At 41.2% G+C, this 21714-nt stretch overlaps 1 protein-coding gene across 1 annotated transcript in view; it reads left to right on the forward strand.

Annotated features, from left to right (window-relative positions):
- The first annotated feature begins 5590 nt into the window (after positions 1 to 5590).
- SYT10 (synaptotagmin 10) overlaps positions 5591 to 21714 on the forward strand; it is a 31126-nt gene continuing 15002 nt past the window's right edge. The window contains exons 1-2 of the mRNA XM_041398666.1: positions 5591 to 5741; positions 17459 to 17816. Coding sequence (XP_041254600.1) covers positions 5591 to 5741; positions 17459 to 17816 — 509 coding nt within the window. The remainder of the gene's footprint in view (positions 5742 to 17458; positions 17817 to 21714) is intronic.

The raw sequence follows: 21714 nt of genomic DNA on the forward strand, positions 1-21714 counted from the left end.
TTATTATCTACATATACATCTCTACAGTAGCTATTGAGAGTGTAGGTGAACAGATGTTTATTCCATAATAGTTGATCTATTTTATTCTAATTATCTTAGGATATGAATTAAATATATTGCAGCAAAAGTGTTGCCCTTCTAAGCAAATGTTTTTGCTGTAGCTGCACTACCACAAATTATTTCAGTGAGTTTTGTGCTGTTCCATTAGGACCTAATCACACATTCACTGAATAGTGTTGCTGTGAGAGCAGGATACAACCAAATGGGCCACAATACCCTTAATTTATCAGGATTTTTAAATTAAATATTTTTAAGCAGAATAAATTTGGAGCTGTTATTGGAGTCTCTCAACCATGAAAATCAAGTACAGAGGAACAAAACTGGAACAAAAATTATATTCACCAAACAAACTTCTTGTGTCTGCGTTGAGGTTGATAATAGAGCTTGAAAATCATTAAAGAGCATACTTACAGACATATCGCTAGAAGGCACACAGAGACAGAAATTCATTAGGTGCAAAGGAATAGCCCAAATTAATCAGCAAAACCTGGCTGCATTGAACAATTCTGGTAGCAAAAAATACCTTATTTCACCAAAGCTTAGGGCTGACTTCTATTACCAGAGAGTATAGTATTTTAAGAAAGTTGGCCTTCAGGAAAAACTTTGAAAAGTATGCTGAGAGAAGAAAAATATTTTTTCCTATTATTCTATGGGTTCTTCAAACCAACCAACTTTGCAAATCATTATTTCAGTATGATATCTTGTCCTGAAGCTGAAGAAATCTTGCTAATGCCAGTTACAACCTCATTCCTCAGTAAGAGCAACTAAGAGAAAGAAGGGAAGGTAACAGGAAGAAAAATGGCAACAGCGATTGTTAACATGCTATGATTCAATAGAACATGTCCTTTTAAGGCACCATGTCACACACACATGCTCAAACACGTTGCTTCTCTATGACCTTGCTTTTCTTCTGCTTCAAAAATTAGGTGAAAATGATAAATGAGAGGCTGTGTGGATACAGCCACAGAGAGGAGACAAGGAAGCCCTTCAGCTGAGAAATGGCAGATACAAAAGGTTGATTGGACCCAAACATACTTCATCCAGTTAAAAAAAGAAAAAAAAAAAAAAAAAAAGGAAAAAAAAAAAAAAAAAAAACACACTGCCTATCAGAGGTGAAAACTGTCTTTAATTTGCCCTTCTTACCTCTTCCAACAGTCTGTCCACTGGACACACCAAGTGAGGACCAAGCTATATCCATTCTCCCCATGAGCCATGATGAGCTCTAGGGATCTGCTGGCTTCCCAGCTGGGTGCTCTGACATTCCTCCTGCTCGAACAGCCATAAAAAACACCTCACCCCATGCTTAGGATTTTGCAGTGAAAAAAGGGATTTTATGTAATTACCTGCTAGTAGCTAAAAAGCAAACAACAACTCACAGTGGATGCAGGGCTCCAAGACACTAAAAATTTGTCAATGCCATGTATCACATAAAAAACACAATTTGAAATAAAATACAGTAGTAACCACTTTGTCCTCTGTCCCTAACCAATTATTCTGCAGGACTTATATTAAATCCTCATAAATTGTTCCAAGCTATACATCTTTTAAAAAATTTTTTCACAAAACTGCCAACATTGTTAGCTGCTGGCTCTCAGAAGTGGCTTCATCTGTTTGTGCAGGTCCTGAAGGACTGTCTTTGCTCAGATTTGTAGTCTTAAGTACCAAGTGCACCAAATCAAGTGGAAAAAAAATAAAGTAACAGTTGCTCAGCATTTCTGAAAATTGAAGAAGCATCTGTTTCGACAAAATATGGGGAGCTCTCTTTATGATTATGAGTTTTATTCACAGCAAATTAGAAGTTGGAAGAAGCAACTCAGAAGAGGACTCTGTAGTACCACACATTATGAAACAGTGGAAGCAAGAAGAAAAAAATATAAGAATGGTAGAAAATATAATTTAAAAATTAGATTTTTTTTTTTTTTTGATTACTGCTTAAACTAAGGAAGAGTCCCTGTTCATATGTGCTCATGGCAGACTTCCTTTCTAATTTGCAGGTTAGGAACATTCAGCTTTGACTGGCTCCTGGACTGCTGTATACCTTTTTTTTTCTTCACTTCTTACTGAAAAGTAGAGGATTAAAAATATGTAGATAGAGTAAAGCAATCTTTAATGCTTCAGGGTTTATTTTGCTGTTTACAAGGAATTTACAGAGATGTTGTCGGGAGGGAGGGGGAATGTAGTTGTAATTGTTGCAAAGGTAAGCCATGTTTGTAATCCACAGTTTCCATCTTTTCTTCTGCTCATAGCTTCTTAAAAGCTGAATGTTTAAATGTCTCTTTTCCCCCAGCCCCAATGATCTTATTTTTTTTTTTCGGGCATCCTTATTGTATTCCAAATCAAGAGACCAAGGCCAAACCTTTATCTGTGTTTATATATAGGCTACCTATATTGCCTAATCTTCAAAACCACAAACGCAGTCGTCCTTAAAGGATACTTCCCACAACACTGGGCATTTTGCCATGTTTTTCCTGTCCAGAGCATAGTACCCTTACCTCTGGTTGGATACTTCTTGGACAACATGAGGATGTGAAAGCGTACAATTGATTTGAAAAAAGAGGAATTTTCTCCCTTAGTCAAGAGGAAGCTGTCAAGGCAGTATGAACCTGGTAACGACCAGCAGTCAGAACAGCAAGAGCTGGTATGGTCTGGTCTGATGGCACTGCCTGGAACCCATGAGGCAAGAGGTTACTGTGTCCTAAAACACCGTGTGAGGCCACTTCCACAGGGAAAATTAATGGTCTTTGTGGATACCAGGGCACACGATGCAGCTGCACATTAATTTAAAAATTGCCAGGCTATTGAAAATCAAAGCAGTGGGAGTTGTAGCTAGAAAACAAGCTGTTATGTCCTTCCATATGCAGAAAAAGTTGTTTTCCACTGAAGGAACATATTGGAGAAAAATGCCATGATTGATAATCTGGATTTATATTTAAGACCAAAATCCTCAATAGAAAAGCATCTTCTTCATCAATAACTTTATTCCAACAATAAAAGTTGTTTCTGGAACTGGTTTAGGACAAGTTAGTCAGCATATCTCACCAAAAGAATCGTTAATCTTCTAGTGAAACTAATCTCATAATACTCAGAATGGGAAAAACTATTCTATTAATTGTTTATATCCATGCTACTTACTGAAGAACAGGATTTAGGTAATTTAGATGCCTCTGATAAAGGTACAGTAATACTAGTTAGTGTGGCTGTGTTTGCTACATACCTAAAAGCATTTTTTTTTAATATTTAGGACATCTAAGAGAGATGAGTTGGTATGCACTTCCAGATACCTACCTGAAAATCTTCAAAAGCAGGGGCCTTTTTTTTTTTTTTTATCATTTACTGTAGAATAGACCTGTTTTTTACAATTGCACATTCTTTGTGCAATCTGCATCCATGTATATATCAATAATATCAGTAACACCAAGGTAGCGTGATTTTCACTGAAATGAAGTTCTTGTGTGCAAAGACAAGCAATAGATAAATGCACCAAAGTCTCACTACATAAATAAAGAAGCAGGATGGCAAACTGGTCTGTGTGTGGAACTTTACTATAATCAGTGGCAAAGCTGCCATTCATTTCAGAGACAGAAAACTTCATTCATGGGTCGTGTGATGTGTTCATGGGCACAGTCTGTAGAAAAGTTCAAAGGTGAAGGAGCTTAGGTCTCAGCCTTTAAATGCAGTCCTTGCTCTCATTAATACTAATTTCTGATTAAGACCCTTTCTATGTATATGTGTCTTCTGTTAGCTTTTGCTAGAGTTCTGGGTAAGTCTCAAAGATAAACAGACTGCTTAATTATTAGTTGGTGATGCGTGACAGAATTTTGGGAACAGGACTGCAAATGTCACACAGACAGTAAATATGTTCATATTTTGAAGTTTGGATGTAGGCAGCAGTTGCCTTCACTCTAATGAAAATATCTACATACATTTTTATTGCTAGCAAGACTATTTTAATAATTATACAGATTTAGTTCCCTATGAGGGTGAAAGGAGTCTTCAAATAGACCTCCGCAGTTCTGTACCCTGCTTAGTTATAGTCTAAACATTCTAAGATTTGACGGAACATTTTGCAGCATTAACAAAGGGTGCTAGTTTCAGGAGAGGCATTAAATGGGGAACAATTTCTTTAATAGCATCTGATATTTCTGAAATAGGTGTTATATCTCTGAAAAAAAGCTCTGTGGAACAGATTTTGTGTTGATGTTGCAGTTTGTGTACAACTCAGTCTACTACTTCCCTAAGATTTTGAAAAGTGCATGTGCATGAATTCCTCTGTATAAATGCATGCTCCTTCAAACCACTAAAAGGCTTTAGGGGCTTTAGGGGTTTAGAAGTATCTTCTGGTGTTTTTAACAAGTATCTATGCTATATAAATTAAAACTGAAATAATAATTCATCTTCTTATTCTGTAATTCAGCTATCAAAGGATGGTTTTAAAGTTTTCAACTGTTAAACTTGACAGTTTGCTAGAGATATTTATTTGCAGGTAACAGATAAAAAATTCAAAATCCAGAGGGAAAAAAGCACAGCAGCACAGAAGTTAACTTCTCATGCCTATGAAACCAAGACACCCAAGCAGCAGACTACAGGCAGTGTTGCTAAGTAAACTGCTGGCAGACATCCTTCCATCTATGCATAGTTAGAATTAAGCATTGCAAGACAGATGTATGCCATCGAACTAGAGGCATTTTCCCTCAGAAACAAAAAATTGTGTCAGAATTTCAGTAAGTAGATGAACAAGTTAACAGATGAGGTCTGGTTCAGCTCCACAGCCAATAACTGAAACAACCACTAGTGGTATACGCTGCGCTGATTTTTAGAAGCATATTCAAACACACGCCGTAGCCGCAACTTTTTTACCTATAAAATAACCCAACTTTACAGAATTTGTAGAGGAAACAGACCAGACAACCGTAAGGTTCCTCTAACTCCTTTAGAAGTCAAAGAAACCTACTGAGTCAACCTTCCCGCTCCCTCCGCTGCGGAGAAGCGGAGTGAAGACGGTGATTTGGTCACTGAAGTTGCTCGACGCGGCTCGGCAGCCCGCGCTGAAGATCACCCCGCCGAGGTCACCTTCGAAAAAACGCTGGGGGAAGAACGAGCGGAGCGGTGGGGAGCCAGCTCCGCTTCGTGCTGGCGGCGCGATGAGCGGCCGAGGAGCTGCGCCCGGAGCGCCCCGCTGTCCCCGCTGTCCCCGCTGCCCCGCGGGGCCGGGGTCCTGCGGCCGGGAGGGGACAGCGCTCCGCCCGCCGCCCGCGCCGCCCACCGCACCGCACCGCTCCGCACCGAGCGGGGCGGCGGGGCGGGGGAAGGAAAAGTTTCCCGGGGGATGCGAGGGCCCCCCGCCCCCCGCGCCGGGCTGCCATTGGCCGAGCCGCCTGCCGGAGCCCGGAGCCACAAAAGGCGTTGCTAAGTGGATGTTTATTTTTTTTCCCCTCTTTTTATTTTTTTCCCTCCCCCCCCCCCTAGCGCGGGTCGGGCGCGGAGCCGTCCCGCGCCGGCCATGGCCTAGCGGCGGCGGCCGGGCCCCAAGATGAGTTTCCCGGCGGAGGACGGCGTGGGCAGCCTCTGCCACAAGGCGCTGCAGATCATCTCGGAGCTGTGCCTGGGCGGGCAGGTGGAGCGGGAGAAGTGCGCAGGCATCTTCCCCCTGGAGAGCGCCCGGCAGGGCATCGGCGGCACAGGTACCGGCACCGGCCCCGCCGCCGGGCTCGTCCTGCCGCCGCCGCGGGGCGGACAGCGAGGCGTGGGCGGCCGGAGAGCGCAACTTTTTCCTTTGCTTTTCCTGCGTGCGGAGGGGGCGGACTGGGTGGGGGCAGGCACGCAACCCGCTTGAAAATCCGCTCCCTCTCGCAGCTCGCCGGGGCTGCCGGGGAGCGCTGAGGGAGCGCCGGGACCGCCGGGCGGGCACAGCGCTGCGGGCAAACGTGGGGGCAGCGGGCGTGGGGCCGGGGAGCACGGACAGGTGCCGAGGGGACAGAAATCACCGCCGGAGACGGCCCCGTACCCGCGCAGCTCGCTCGTTTGCCACCCGCAGCTCCGCTTCGGCAAGGTTTTCCCCACGACGGGAGTTTGTCTGTACGGACAGCCCGGCGCCGGGCTGATGCTGCATGTGTTGGCGGGGCCGTGCGGGCAGCGGGGCAGAGGGCTGCGCTCCATGCTCTTGTCACGGGTGGGCAGCGGACAGAGGGCTGCGCTCCATGCTCTTGTCACGGGTGGGCAGCGGACAGAGGGCTGCTCTCCATGCTCTTGTCACGGGTGGGCAGCGGACTGAGGGCTGCGCTCCATGCTCTTGTCACGGGTGGGCAGCGGACAGAGGGCTGCGCTCCATGCTCTTGTCACGGGTGGGCAGCGGTTCCGTGCGCTGGGCACGCCACGCGTGGGCTGCACCCGCTCTCCCTCTCTTGTCCCCGGCCGTCCCTCTACGTTTGGCGAGCGACACTGGGGCCCGGGCAACAGGTTGGGCGGCGGGCAGTGCGGGCAGCCAGCAGGGCTCGGGACGCAGCCGGGGCTCGGGGCACAGCTCGGCACGTCCCGCAGTCTCCCCTTTCTGAGTGGGGTTTGAGTGTTTTGCATCCTCTCCGCTCATCGCTGGGGGAGGCAGGAGAGCCGTCTGACAGGCAGTGAGAACCTGTGGAGTCAGGGCAGAGATTCGGTCTGACTCAGGACACTTGCCCAGGAAAATTTGGGTAGGGTGGAAGGAGAAAATTTGGGTTAATTTAAACATTCCAAATTCAGAAAAAATTGTCATATTGAAGCTAAGATTTTGAGTCCTTTTGGTGCCTGATGTCTGGATTTTCTGCACCTTTTGGAACCAACTCTGCACTTTTACATTATCCTGTGTGGTGCTCTCTGGACACCTTGTTTTCCTCGGCACTTATTTTTAGGACAGGGCTTGAAAGTTGCTAAAAGTTCTGTGCTTAGTTTCTGCTAGGTGGGATTGATAACCTCTACTGTCTATCCATAAATGCAAATTAACAGCTTGCATTATGGCCAGCAAATGCCAAATGTAACAGTGCAAATTAAATAAATTAACACTGGGTCATGTAAAGCAGCAGGTTCTCAGCATGTGCCCCAGCTGCGCTGTCGCTGCCACCGCAGCTGATGGGCTTTTTGTTGTTGTTTTCTTTTCTTTGAATACCCACATATTTTACTGCAAATTTCGGGTTATTTGTAGCATCTCAGATCAAAATCACTGTTGTCTGACCCTGCCCTAGTCAGCCCAGCCCAACCCAGCCACCGGGGCAGGGCAGCAAGGTGGGGAGGGGCAAGGGAGCTGCAGCCTTTCCCCCAGCATGGATCATGAATATTCTGATCATGCTCTGTGTTAGTCTTCATGGTCTGAATGGTAGAAGGTTGAATGAAAACAGCATTACCCTATGGAGCCTGGAAAATTTGGCTCTGCAAAGTCAGTGTATAAACAGGTGAGATATGAAGGACACAAAACATTCCATGAGGTAAACCAAAATCTGCTGTTTAGAAAATGTGAATCTTCAAGTCTTCATTCAATGTTGCATTGTTTATAATAAGACAAGCTTCTTTTTAAACATTTTTTTAAAGTCAACAATTATCTTGGGTTTCCATTTGCAACCTCTAACTACAGTTACAGTTATTTGAGATTTTATTGAGATGCACAGTATATTGAGCATTTTCTCATTAATAACACTGCTAATGAACATATAGCAATACTCTATAATAATATAGAGTATTAAACATACAATAATACTCCAGAGGAGGATCAGACACTGTCATTGCTGATAATTGACAATATTCTAACATGTAAACACTTAGGTGGACAAGATATAAATATAACTTGCATCAATTTTATGAGCAGGAATACTCTAAATACAGTTTTAGCTGAGAGAAGTGGTGTCATTGAAAGGTAAGCCATGCCATATCTCCTCTTCAAATGCACATAGAGTTCCTTGTCATCTCTATGGATAAAGCTAACATTGTCCAGAGCACTGAACAATCACAGATCCTCTTCATTAAAGGTGGAAGTGTTAAGTTCATTCCATTTTCCTTGTCTCAAAAGGATACCTAAAAGTATCACAAAGGTAGAACAGGCAAAAATCACTAATGAGATGTCACTAAAGGAGAGAAGTCTAAACAGTACCAAGCCTGACGGAGCTCAAGAAGCATTTGGAGAATGCTTCTAGGCACATGGTGTGATTCTTGGGGATGGTCCTTTGCAGGGCCAGGAGTTGGACTAGGTGATCCTTGTGGGTGCCTTCCAACTCAGAATATTCTCTGATTCTGTAAACCATGAGGATACACATATTTGAAAAGGAAAGAACAGTGCAAGCAATCTTTCAGAAAGTAAAAGAGTAGGTGGTAAAAAGGAAGTGAGACCATTTTTATTTAACATAAGGATAAAAGCATGTTCTGGAAGTTGAAAACACTGTGAAATTCAACTAGAACTGCATTGGTATGGTTATGTTAGTGAGTGTAGTGATAGCTTTCTGCTCAGCTAGACCATGAAAAGCAGCCAAGCTTCTCAGAGGAATCAGCTACTTGAGGCAGAAGATGCGTCACCCAATCACAGGCTCAAAGCAAAATATGAGACAATATTGACCCCATGACCCAAGTTTCAGAGGGAAGCAGAGATGGTGGGCAGTGACTTTTTTTTATAGTGTATATGCCTAGATGAGAGAAAGAAGCATAAAAAAGATAAACAAACAAACAAGAGGAAGCCGGAAATACAGTCAGAAGAAAAAATAGTAAGTATGGCTCTGGGAAGGCAAAGTGTAACAAAATGAAGCAACAATGCAGAAAGTAGCAACAAGAAAGGAGACATATTCAGGTTTCCTGCCAATAAGGGAACAGATAGGTTTACATCAAGGAAATGACTGATTATTCAACAGGTTTTTCCCTCTCAGTGCCAGCACTAACACCTTAGGATCCTCAATTACTGGTCGCTACTTGGGTCATGAAGGGGTAATCATATTTAGTGTAATGAACAATCAATCTACAGAACTCATAGCAAATAATCTTCATGAGACAGAAAATTTTATAAATTTCTAAGAACTTCAAACAAGTGAATATAGACATCTGCTGTTATATTTTCTGCCCCAGTAATGACAAGAACTATTAATTTGCTCATCTCATGGGAATGCTCAAGTGAAAAGATGAGGAAGCTGTTTAGATTTATAGTACCTTTCTTTGTATGATTAGATGACTGTGAGCTTTCTTCTGAAAGTTATAGCATTTTTGGCAAAATACACAATTAGATGTGCAGCTGTTTTGTTTTTATTTTACACCTCCAGTACATTTGGGCAAAATAATTAAGATGTCAATTATAAGAGTTTAGGTGGAAAATAAATGAGAGCTGGATGTGCAGGATTTCACATAATAAAATTTATCTCTAAACTTATTAAATTATTAATTTTCTATAAATGTCCCAAACTCATATATGCAGTGTGTCTTGGCTTAGGTTATTTCATTAACAAAGGAGTCTAATTAATTTTTTCCAGCTAAGCATCCCTCCTCATTTTCAGTGGAGTCAAGCACATCAAAGGTCCCAGTTGTGAGCATTTCTGAAGATTAAGCCAGTTGCATACAGCATAATGAGAGGAGTTTGGACATTCTGCTCTAGGGACACATGTTTAAAATTCGTTTTATGTCCTCTGCAAATGGTGGGTACTTTGTGCTCTTTGCCTTTTTTTAGGCCTGCTGGTCATGCAAAACTTTACTCTCTCATTATCAGTTCCCATGGGTGACAAGTGTTTATTACAGAGCTGGAAACCCAGCTCTGCCGTAAACATTGAGGGCATATTTTAGCCTACTAGAGTGGGTAGTGAATATCTTGAGAGTGATGTTCACTCTTGCTCCTTTGCTTGTCAGACAATTGATTTTTGAAAGTTGACCATGCAAAGAGCATCAGCTTCTAGGGGATCGTTTGTTATTCATGTAAATATTCTACTGACAGTTATTCTGTTAACATAACAGTTTAACCTACCAAGTTTTTAAGCCTACCCGTGATTTACAATTTGCGATAAAAGTACAGAGGGAGTAAGAAAGCACTGGAGCATCCTGCACATGGCCAGTCTGTAATACAGGTTCACTCTTCCATGAAGAGCAATGTCTTGTGTCCTCTTGCTGTAGCTGCCATGTGCCTCCTGTTGGCTGTCAGAAGCTTCTCTGACAGCTCTCAGCCTGCTGGTTGGCAGCCGATTTAGTTTACATTTAGTCCTGGTTCCTTTGAACACACTGTGTTCATGCGCACAGCGCACGCACATCACAAACAGCGTGAGCTGTAGCTGTGCTTGCACTGCCTGGATCTGTTTAGGGGAGGGGGAAGAACAGATTTACCCCACAGAGTGCTTGTAAATTCTGCTCAACTGTGCCAAAGTAAGCATGAAGGGGTTGAGAAATGGCTTGGACAAATGTGAAGGCTACTGTGATCAGACTGCCATACAAGAAAGGAGCATTTTTCTTTGTGATTAAGTAACTGTCGTGTGAAACAAGTGAGCCTTCTGTTACAGAGAAATGAAACAGTGTCTCTGCTACAGGGGAATATGAGAAAATCAAATAATAAACATTTTAACAGCTAATAGACCAACCAAATTATTTACCATACATTTCATCACCTGGTTAGATCAATGTTACTATCAGAGAAATAAGGCTTGGTGGGAAAAAAAGTGCAAGGTTACTAAAAAACATAACTTACAAAATCAGTGTTAACAAGCTGTGAAAACCAGAAAGGCATCTAATTCAGCAACATAAAGGCAAAACAGAGAGGGTAAATGTACCACTGAGACCAGATTTATTTACAGCAAAATTGAATGCAGTCACAACAATGCAGACAGCAGCAACACAGGAAAAACAAGAGGTTTACAAAGGAATCTTACTCTATACACATTTCATAATGAAATACAGGGGGCAAATACAGAAAGATTTATACCCTCTGGAGAACAAATCTGTAAAGATGATGGAGACTTAGTGTTTCCCTGGGTCCTGTCATATGTGTGAGATGTTTGTTATATAATGCTGAGTAAGAATAAACATAGCCATGGCAATTCAAAGATGACACTTGAGCTGCATGAACCTCCTTACAGTTTATGGTGAACACCAGCCCAGTGAGCTCATGGTGTGTTCTAACTGAAAGGAGATAGTGAGGGTTTCTTGCAGACATGGAGATCCTCAAAAGTGTGAGAACTGCATGGGACAAAGCATAAGGTTGTAGTTTTTTTTCATTTAATGGAAAGCTAAATGGGCAGGTGTGGGTGTGGCACAGAATCCCTCCTGTTGAGACTGAGTCAACAAGCAGAAAAGCATCTAGGCCAGAAAGAGCCTTGAGAGTGAAGATCAATAATTTACAGACCCAGCCAGGCAAAAGTGAGATCCATCATCTCTAATATAGCTTAGATGAATTGATTTTGACAAAAGATTAATAATTCTGCATGCTGTGATCATGTAGTAAATCACAGTGATCCCTGAATTCATTTCTCTCTCTCCTGTCAGGAAAAAAGCTACCACAGAGTTCTGCTAGCATTAAGAAGTGATCTACCAGCCAGAAGATGGTGGTGGCTGTGTGGAATAAATTCAGACACCAGAATGAATTAACAGGAAGGGAACACATGCACAATAAGGCCAGAGTAAAAGTCTGAGGAAGATCTTCTAATGATGCTTCTCCATGGGAACAGGAGAGGAGGTCACACCTACTCTTTTAAATGAAAGGCACTTTTTTTTTTTTGCTTCCTTTGATGGAAGTCAGGTGTTTTGACAGGTTCAGATTGAGAGGGAAAATACAAGACTCTGCACCTGCCACTTTCTGAGGCATGCTAGAGCATCATGTCCCCATCTGAAGGGATTTGGATGAGACAGGGGTAATTGTGGAAGATCTGCTAATGCAGAGTAAAAGTTAATACCAGCAAGTTTTTATGTGCTTAAAATTTCCCCAAGGAAAACTGAACTGCAGAAATGATGGGTTGAACCAACTAGTTCATCTGCATGGGAATAGGGGAGATTTATTGGCCCCAGACCTTTTATAATTTATGAAGGCTCTGCTTCCCTTCAAATCCTAGAAAATCAGAGACATTAGTTTATCTGATTGAGCTGACTCCTGGTATTACAATCACAAGAGTTCCTTTATTATGGAAAGGATGAAGTACCTTATGGCTTGATGAACAAGAGAACAAATTCAAAGTTAAGAAAAATATGTTTGAACACAGGTTGCAGACATTGCCTTTTAAATATTTAAGAGAACCAAGATCAGATGTAAACAAAGAAAAGGGCCAGAAGAGACTAGGTCCCTCCTTTCCCCAGGTGTTTCTTTCACCCATGCTCCTTTTCTGGGAAGAATCCATTCTCTTTAATGTGGTTCATATCAGATGTGTCTGACCCTCATACACGTGGGCATCCTGCATGGTGCTCCTCTCTCTATTCAATATCACAGGTTTGTGGAGTAGGTTTTTCCAAATTCAGCCTCATGAGGCATATGTTGCCTAAAATGTAAGTGACCTTAATTTGGTTTTGAAATGGAAGTCTGCCAATGTGCATGTTTGCAAACGGATCCATGGGCAGAACTCTTCTGAGGCAAGTTCCAAACAAAAACTTTTTGAAATCCATAGTACCAAACCCAATGCTCAAGACACTACCTAGCATCCAGAAAAGAAAAAAAAAAGCAACACATGGGGATGTTTCTGAAGTATTTGCCTCATACAAAAGATTGGCTATCAAGGAGATTTTTATGGTAGAAATGTATCAGAGGATGTTTATAAAAATGCAGAGAATTTTTGAGGCTTCTCAATAGATATGCCTTTCTTAAATGAGAAAGATAAAATTGTCCAAAATTTCATATCTTGAAAGAGTAGTTTTAAATAAAAAAAAACATGAGGAAACAGGATGCTTTTAGTTACTAAATTTTATCAAGACTAGAAATACGACATTTAGGACAAAGAGCAGTAAAGGGAGTTGACCAAGAGTGACATGAAGTCACTGGAAGATCTCCCAATGACCTGAAGGAGATGGTATGAGAAAAAAAAATCTTCTTGACATTCCTAAGTATACCAAACATGAGAACAAGAATGGGAAATGCATAATCCTGTAATATTTCTGAATTTTCAGAGGGCTGTCATGTTCTGAGTAAATCTAAATCATGGCAGACAATCTGCAATTACCAGTTCAGAAAGAGTTGTGCAAGATTGTTTTTGTTTTCTTTTGGACCAGAGAGAACACTATTCACAATGTTGACAATTAATGCTGTCCCAGCATTATCTCCTCTGTCCTTAAAACTTAGCCACTCTTTGAATTTGTCACCAGTTCTATATCTTAAAATAATACTTTTGTATGTGAAGTGCAACCCTGCTCTGATGGCATATCCGTCCTCCAGCACCCATTTTTCTTCCTAATCAGGATTCCTTGGCAGGGATGTGAAGAAGCTCCAAGCCTTCAGAACTTCCTCGTAATGTTCTACATTCTTCAACCAAACTTCCTATAAAACCTTAATATAAGAGGCATATCCAGCCCAACACACAAAGGGTTTGACTGCTCTTCAGATGATTTCACTCTGCACATAACTACAAATGTCTCATAATTGCTCAGTTGAGTGACTGACAGAAGGAAGGACATTAAACAATATGCTTTTTATGTCCATTTTTATTTCATGGCATAGTGATTGATTTTTAGCAATTGTGGCAATAAATGTAATTAACTAGTTTTCCGTAATGAACTATTTTTTGGTAATTTTTCTTGCCATTCAAATATTTCCGGTATTTGTTGCACTATGAAATTCAGTATGCGAGGCTGTTTAATTTATTAATAAAATAACAAAAAAAATTTAGACTACTACTGTTTATAGAATTAGTTTCTTATCTCTGCTCGTGAGACTTTAGATATTTAATGTGATTATTTTACAGATATAAAACATATTTTCTGTAAAGATTTTGGGAGCTTTTTCAACTTTGAAGTAGCTTAATGGAAATCCAGAAAAACAGCTTAGAGAAAGTTGAAGTACAGGAGTAGGTGTTGAAAGGAGACAAGAAGTTATTTGAAGGCTTGAAAAATGTCTTGCAGTGAAAAACTTAAATTAGAATTGGCTAGAAATGCTTTGATGCAATGTTTTTCAGCTGATAGTATCTATTCATCAAATTGAAGCTCTGCTGGAAGGGATCAATTTTCATATTTCTGGTTTTGAAATCTTTCCAGCAGCTTCAAAGTTGTTAAAACATCCTCCTTCAACATTTTCCAAATGAAAAAAAAACCCTACAATTTTCAGTTCTAAAAGTCTTCCTCTCAAAATATAACCTAATTATGCCAACTGTCCCTAAACTGAGCTGGCAATATTGCAAATCACCAAAATTGATTTTATTTTTTGTTTTCTTCTCTTTTTTTTTTTTCTTAATTTTTATTTATTTCTGACAGACCATCAACATTTTCGAGTTCCACGTTTTGTCACACTTTGAGACCAGAAAAAAAATTTGGCCAAATTGCTTGACAATTGGTCTGGTTTAATCTATTAAAGAAGGTTCTTCAGTGAGGCCTACGTCTGTATGAATATATTAAAGTTGCTTTTGACTGTGAATTGGGTTTGCCTGGCCAGGTTTTGGTAGCAGGAGGGGGGTTACTGTGAGGAGCTTCTGGATGCTTCCCCCACGTCCAACAGAGCCAAGGCCAGCTGGCTCCAGGATGGCATAGGCTGAGCCCCCCAGACACAGGGGTTGCAGGAAAATGTTTTTCAGAAGGGAGAAAAAAAATCTACAGTGTGTATTAGCAGCTGGAGGAGGGGAGTGAGAGTTTATGAGGAGCAACTCTGCAGACACCAAGGTCTGTGAAGAAGGAGGGGAGGAGGAGTTCCACTTGTGAGAGCAAGGTGCCTCCCACTGCAGGTCTTCACTGCTGCAGCCCATCCCAATCCCAAAGCACGTGAATTCCCAAAGAAGGCCGTGACCCTGTGAGGAGCCCACCCTGTAGAAGGCTCCTGGCAGGATCTGTGGACCTGTGGAAAGAGAGAGGATCCCTCACTGGAGCAGGTTTGCTGGCAAGACTCCTGACCCTGCAGTGGGCTTCTGCTGGAGCTGTGTGCTCCCAAGGGTCTGCTCCCAACAGCAGGGACACCCTGGAGCAGAGTGTGGCAAGGATTCCCACTGGAGCTTGTGCAGGACTGGCTCCTGTGCCGCACTCTGCAGGAGAGCAGCAGGGCAAGGGTGTGAGGAGTCCTGCAGAGGATGGAGCAGCAGAGACAGCGTGTGATGAACGGATGCAGCCTCATTGCTCATCCCCCTGTGCTGCTGCAGGGGGGAGGCAGAGACAGCAGGAGTGGAGCTGAGCCCCAGAAGAAAGGAGGAGTGCAGAAAAGTTTATTATGGTTTGATTTTATTAGTAACCATTGATTTGATTGGTAATAAATTTATTTCCCCAAGTAAAGTCTGTTTTGCCCGTGACAGTAATTGCTGAGTGATCTCTCCCTGTCCTTATCTTAACCCACAAGCATTTTTTGTTATATTTTTTTTCCCCTGTCCATCTGAGGATGGGGGCTGACAGAGCAGCTTTGATGGGCCTCTGGCATCTGTCAATCAACCCACTACAGACCATTCCCTGGAACTGAGGTCATGCAAGATCTTATCTCCTTGTTATTAATGTCTGTCATCTGCTGAAACAGAAGGGCACATCCAAACCACCCACTAAGAATGATCATTTACCTATTGTAATTCCTGATCCATGGCTAGGAATTGGCTGGAAGGGTATGATCTCCAGACTACAACATTTTCTATACATTTTTGCTTTTCTCACACATTTTCATGAGGCGTGGTCATTCAATGTTTGTTACTGAGAGATGCATCTGGATGTTTTATATTAATAAAGAAAATATTCCTAAATTTCCACCTTCAGCTTTCCATCTTCATCATTCTGCTTCATCATTCTGTCTTCAATTCTCATAAGCACCAGTGAGGTACATACTCTTTCATGGAGCTAATCCATACCTTTTTGCTCATGTGAAAATTTATGAAAATATGCTCAAATTGTCTTTGCACTTTTCCAGGGATTCAGTTTAGTAGCCTGTAGCCTGGAGTTATGGATACAAAGCATTAGCTGTTGAACTGTCAAAACTTGTTGTAACAAACAGCAGCAGCCATTACTTGAGAAATATTTAAGCAGGGCTTTGTGAACAATTTTAAGGCATATAAAAGGCTGTTTTGAAAAGGAAAGGGATTTTTTTGGTTATAATATTACAGGATACTGGAAAAATCAAATGGAAGCATGTAACGTAGAATAAAACTCCTAATTAGGGCTCAACTGGCAGTCCTAGTGATCCACCATCTCATAAAATTCTTGTGTGTCCATGGAATTTTGTTGCTGTGAAATCTGTTCTCCTATCTCTAGCCAGGTTATTGGATATTCTAAGCAGTTTTGGCAGCAAAAGCCAAACACAGGGCAGTCAGAGTAGCTCAGTGTACAGCATGATCTCTGTACAGCTCGGGGCATTTCACTGTGTTCTCTGAAGCCAGCTGCATTTTCACAGCAGAATTTTAGATACTGATATATCTGTGCTATCTTGGTCTGACACAGCCTTAGTCCAGAGCTGATGATTTAACCACAGAAATCTCTTATTTATGACAGACTTTATCTTGTTCCTATTTACACCTAAATGTTAAGGTTTAAAATGTTTCTGAAGCAGTTGGCACACAGAGTCAGAAGCTTGGCAAATCTCAAAAAAATTTGTACATCAGCCTAGCAGTTTAGATTTAATCTGTCTTCATGTGTACTGATAGAAAATGTTGACTGTGGTTTAACTTTTCCATAGATGTGTTCTTGATGTTCTAAATATATGTTCTAAAGAACTAAGCATCAACAACCTCTGACTGAAATTAAAGTTGTTGCTGTTGTTTTCAGCATCTGTGTCCTCCATCTGAAGCCAGTAAGCAAAGGGATGTGTACATTACCCATAAGGAGAAGACTGTCTATATAGGTTCTTGTTTTCAAAATTGGAAATCTAGATTTGGGAACAGAATTCTCATGTATTTTTTTTAAATCTCAGTGAGAATATTTGTTGTTTGATTATAATAACTTTGCTTTAGCAAACTAGGTCAATGTTTCTTACATCTACTGATCTCAACATCTTTAGCCAACAGTGGCTGGGAGGTTTTGGGATTGTTTCCTTACTTCCTGAGAAGGAAAATTCCTGAGAAGGATGTCTAGTATGTAGTGAGCGGTACACATACCTTGGCCTGAGCAACTAAAGAAATGTTTGTGAAGCAGATATTAGAAAATAATAACATCTTAAAGGTACAGGCTTGGATAGCAAAAAGAAAAAGAAACAAAAAACTCACAACCTTTAATAGGACTTTAAAGCTCTACACAGACATAATAATAAAAATGCTTCTATCTCCTTGCTTGTGTATTTTTTTTTTCCTCTGCATGTTTGTCTGTCACGATGCTTTTTGTTTCTAATTCCTTGCAGATGTCTCAGTCAGTCTCTTAGCAGTTGTCGTCAGCTTCTGTGGGCTCGCCTTGCTAGTGGTCTCGCTTTTTGTCTTTTGGAAGTTGTGCTGGCCCTGCTGGAGGAGCAAACCTCTCACCTCCAGTGCCAGTAATGTCCCACAGAGTAGCTCCAGCGCTCCCACAGAGGTTTTGGAGAACAGCGAGAAAAAGGAAGTTAAAGAAAATGGGAAACCTACGACCAAGGTGCTTGAAGCTGCTCTGAAAATAAGCCACACTTCACCTGACATACCAGCAGAGGTGCAGAGCGCCCTGAAGGAGCACCTGATCAGACATGCTCGGATGCAGAGGCAGATCACGGAGCCCACGTCCTCATCAAGGTAGGTCAGAGGCACTCGCACTTGCGGCACCTTTCCCAGGAACAAGTAGAGCAGGAACACCACTGAAAATTTCCAGGATCCTGGATTATTCACAGGCTTCTTAGAAGTTATGGGTAAAACATCAGTCATGTGAGTGTGAAGCCACATTGTTCTTTGGACACTATATTCTGGAATATTTGTGTACCTTTAGTTGCATAATCATCTGAACATATGAAAGTGAAATCTACATCTTCCACTACTTTGTAAAGATAACTGTTGCCGCTTTACCCTTTTGGGTTTTGATTACAAGAAAACATATTTCAGTGTTTTTTTTTAAAGAACTGCAAGTCTAGATTTTCACAGAGATGTTTTTTATAGATATATCAGTTGGTTTTGCAGAAGAAAGTTTCCCTTTCAACCAAATAAATGATAGACTCGTTATTGATGGCACATTGAAGACATGGTTTGCTGATTATGAAGGAATTAAAATTCCAGTCAAAAAATACAGATCCTTATGGACTGATCTTAAAGCTCTACAGCTTCCATATAGGTCTATAAACAAATGAAAAGCACGCAGCATTCCCTAGTGGTTTCTTTAGTATTGAAGTGGAAATCACAAATTATAATTTTGCATTAGGTGCCACTTTATATTGAAAAGCACTGAAGATGTGCAGGGACCTATAGGTTCAAACAGGATTTTCTTCAAACATTGTCAGTAAATTTAATGAATGGAAACAAACAATGAACTGCAAAGATCAAATCTTGGAACAAAAAGGGGATTTTTTTTTTATAAGCAAAGACTGGGAAAATTAAGGCTAAAAGAGGCACCTGAAGTATTGTGTAATGCCATAAGTTACAGTACAGATACTGTGTAGGAAGTAGCATTTTTCTCAAAATGCAGTTTGCTAAGGAAACACATACTACCAAAAAAAACCCCCAAAATCCCAAAACCAACAACATGAAAAAACCCACTAAACACAAAGAAACAAACAAAAAAACAACAACAAAAAAAAAAAAAACCAAAAAACAAACAAAAAAACCCTCCTCACATTCACAATAATTAGAGGCAAAAGGAGAAGGCACATGCTTTACACTGAGTAGGCACACACTTTGCTGCCTCCTGGGAGCCCCAAAAACAATGTTTTGCCAGCTCAGCGTGCTCGTTGTGGCGGTGAGTGCTCAAGTGCTTTTTCCCAGCTATTCCAGCCTCATGGACCGGCCAAGAAGAAGGCACATGAAGCTCCCAAAATGACAGCACTCCAGCCAGAGGAGGTCAGACTGACTTTAGCAGCCCAAGCATCTCCTGAATTGTGAGACTGTCCAGCTGGCTTTAAGACACATTACCCTGGCTATGCCTGGTTCCTGCTACTGGATCCATCTGCTCAGAACAGGAGCACAGCGTCCAAACACTGAGGAACAGTCCCACAACACTCGGATAATTCTGAACTTGCAACTGTTGCACTAAACACAGAGGAACAAAAATTGGTACAGTTTAGCATGGCAAGCCCATTACCCAGCTCACTGCTGCCTAAAAGGACATTAACTGAAAGAGTTTATCCATCAAATCCAAATATTCAGACTGTCTGATCTCCTGAATAGACAGAAGAAATAGCTGGCTGGGAAATGGACTTGAATAGTCCCAGTTGTACTATAGGGGAAGAAAGAAGTTCCAGGGGTATGCTCCAGATCTACTTCAGGCAGTGAAAATATTCTCACAGGTCTCTAGAGTGATCTGGACTGGGATCTAAATGAATACAAAATATTTGTGAAGCCAAGGACAGTTTTACATAAATAAAACCTCCTATCAATACCAGTCTTTCTGCAACCTTGTGAGGGAGGTTTCTTTTTTTATCTTCTCAAGATTATCTGGGTTAAATCTCCTCTGAAAGGGGCAGTTCCTGTGCTTTAAGTGACTGACTGTCCCACCACAGCCAATCAGTAGCAGGGCATTTGGAAACATCACCTTCTTTTAGAGTTTGGTGAAAAATTCTGCAACCTTTTACAAAACATGTTTAGAATGACATGTGCCTTAAAAATTACCCCGAAATTGTGATCTTTCTGCTTGTAAACACATTTTATCTACACCCTGCCTGCCTTAAGGGAGTCCTAACTTAACCCATATTAATTCCTGCTGTCAAGAATATCATGCATGAGAATGAGGCTGGACATTTAGACCAGGTTTCTGAATTACTTCATTTTTTTTTTTGTGTTAAGCCCAGCTGGCAACAATGTAGCAGCAAAATGACTGAAACCTGGCTCTGGTGTCCTTGACTGGGAGCCTCTAAACAAAAAGGAGCCAAAGGCAGATGCAGAGGTAGCACAACCCCTGTTGCACCATTTTCAATGCAGCACCGCTTTGTTGTCCTCAGGAGTCCTGAGGGATTCAGATGCACCCTTTCCTAAATGCATTCCATTGACAAAGGGTCGGAGAGAAATGTTTTCTGACTGAATTTTCTCCTGTACACAGAGCTCACCTGAGATGAGGCAAATTAAAGGTTGCAACCAGTTCTCTGATGGCTTCATGCAGCCATCAGCTCTTAATAAAATAAATGAATCCATGTTAAGCAATTGTAATTGAAGCATGAGGATTTTAATAAGCCATCAGAGCAACAATCAAAAGTGCCTGATCACATTTTTAAGATTGTACATTAGCACAGAGACATGTTAGTATAGGGAAATGATACATTTCTGTTTAGTTATAACTACATATTTTTCATAGTCCCTGATAATATGAAAAGACCTGTTTGTTAAAAGCTCTTTAGTCCTCGATACCAATTAACTACTACAGCAGAAGACCTGCAGCAGTGGGGCTTATTTGCAAATAATTTTGTTCTGTGTTTTTGAGAACCACCTTCTTCCATACTTTGTGATAGTATTTTGCAATATAGTTTATTGCTTCTATGGAAATTGAAATTTTCAAACATTCACCTGTATTTTCTGAGAACATGCTTTTTGCTCTTTAGTCAGCTGGAGAGGAACATGTTGAGCCAGTTCCCAAGAGGCATGAAGGCAAAAGTGAGGTGCTTGGGTTAGTTAAGGTTAAAGACAAACAAACATATCTGTTGGTTTTAGTGTTTGCAAGGAAAAGATTTTATTCTGTCTAAATATCACCAGTGACCATGCTCTTTTCTGGATTTGGGCCAAAACATTGCTCTAATGCCATCTAGGAATGCTAGACCCAGGTCACACTCATAAATCTCAAGTCATGTCATAAATCAGCATCCTATCCCTCCCTTTTGTCACAGATGTGGTAGTTTTACTGAGTTAGAAGTCAGCTTCATAGTGTCATTATGCCCATGAAAATACAGTTTTATATTAAATTTATGTACAGATTTCAGTTTTACTGAGTTAGAAGTCAGCCCATGAAAATACAGTTTTATATTAAATTTATGTACAGATTTGCTAATGCTCAAAATTAATTTGTTCTGTTATGGAAGGCAAGTCTACTATAGGGAGTGCTGCATGTAAGAGTCAGTAGAGGTTGGCATACCTGGATTTGCATATGTTGGTAGCTCTGCCATATTTTAACAACCTGGTTTTCTGACATCCTTGTATTTCATTATCACAGTCATTAATCCCTTTGTTACTGCAGAACAAAAGAAGATAAATATGTTGCCATGACAACAATGAAACATCTTAATAATTAGCAGACCAATTAGCTGTCTTGGCGAAACGCTGTGACTCAGAACAGATACTAGGCACTGTGTAATTAGGACTTTGGCTTACTAGAGCAAAAGTGCTGCTGATTCCCACAGGGAACAGCCATACAAATGCATTCTTTTACTGAGTGACATCTCACAACATCTACTTCAGTAGAGGATCTGAAGTGCATGAAGTCTGAAAATTTAAAAGAAAGCTCTTACCTTAGGAATCATAGATTTGGGGTCTCATATATTGCTTTTGCTCACATTAACCCAGG

This window comes from Onychostruthus taczanowskii, unplaced genomic scaffold (genome assembly GCF_017590055.1).
Source record: "Onychostruthus taczanowskii isolate IOZ18803 unplaced genomic scaffold, ASM1759005v1 scaffold15, whole genome shotgun sequence".
Lineage (NCBI taxonomy): Eukaryota > Metazoa > Chordata > Aves > Passeriformes > Passeridae > Onychostruthus > Onychostruthus taczanowskii.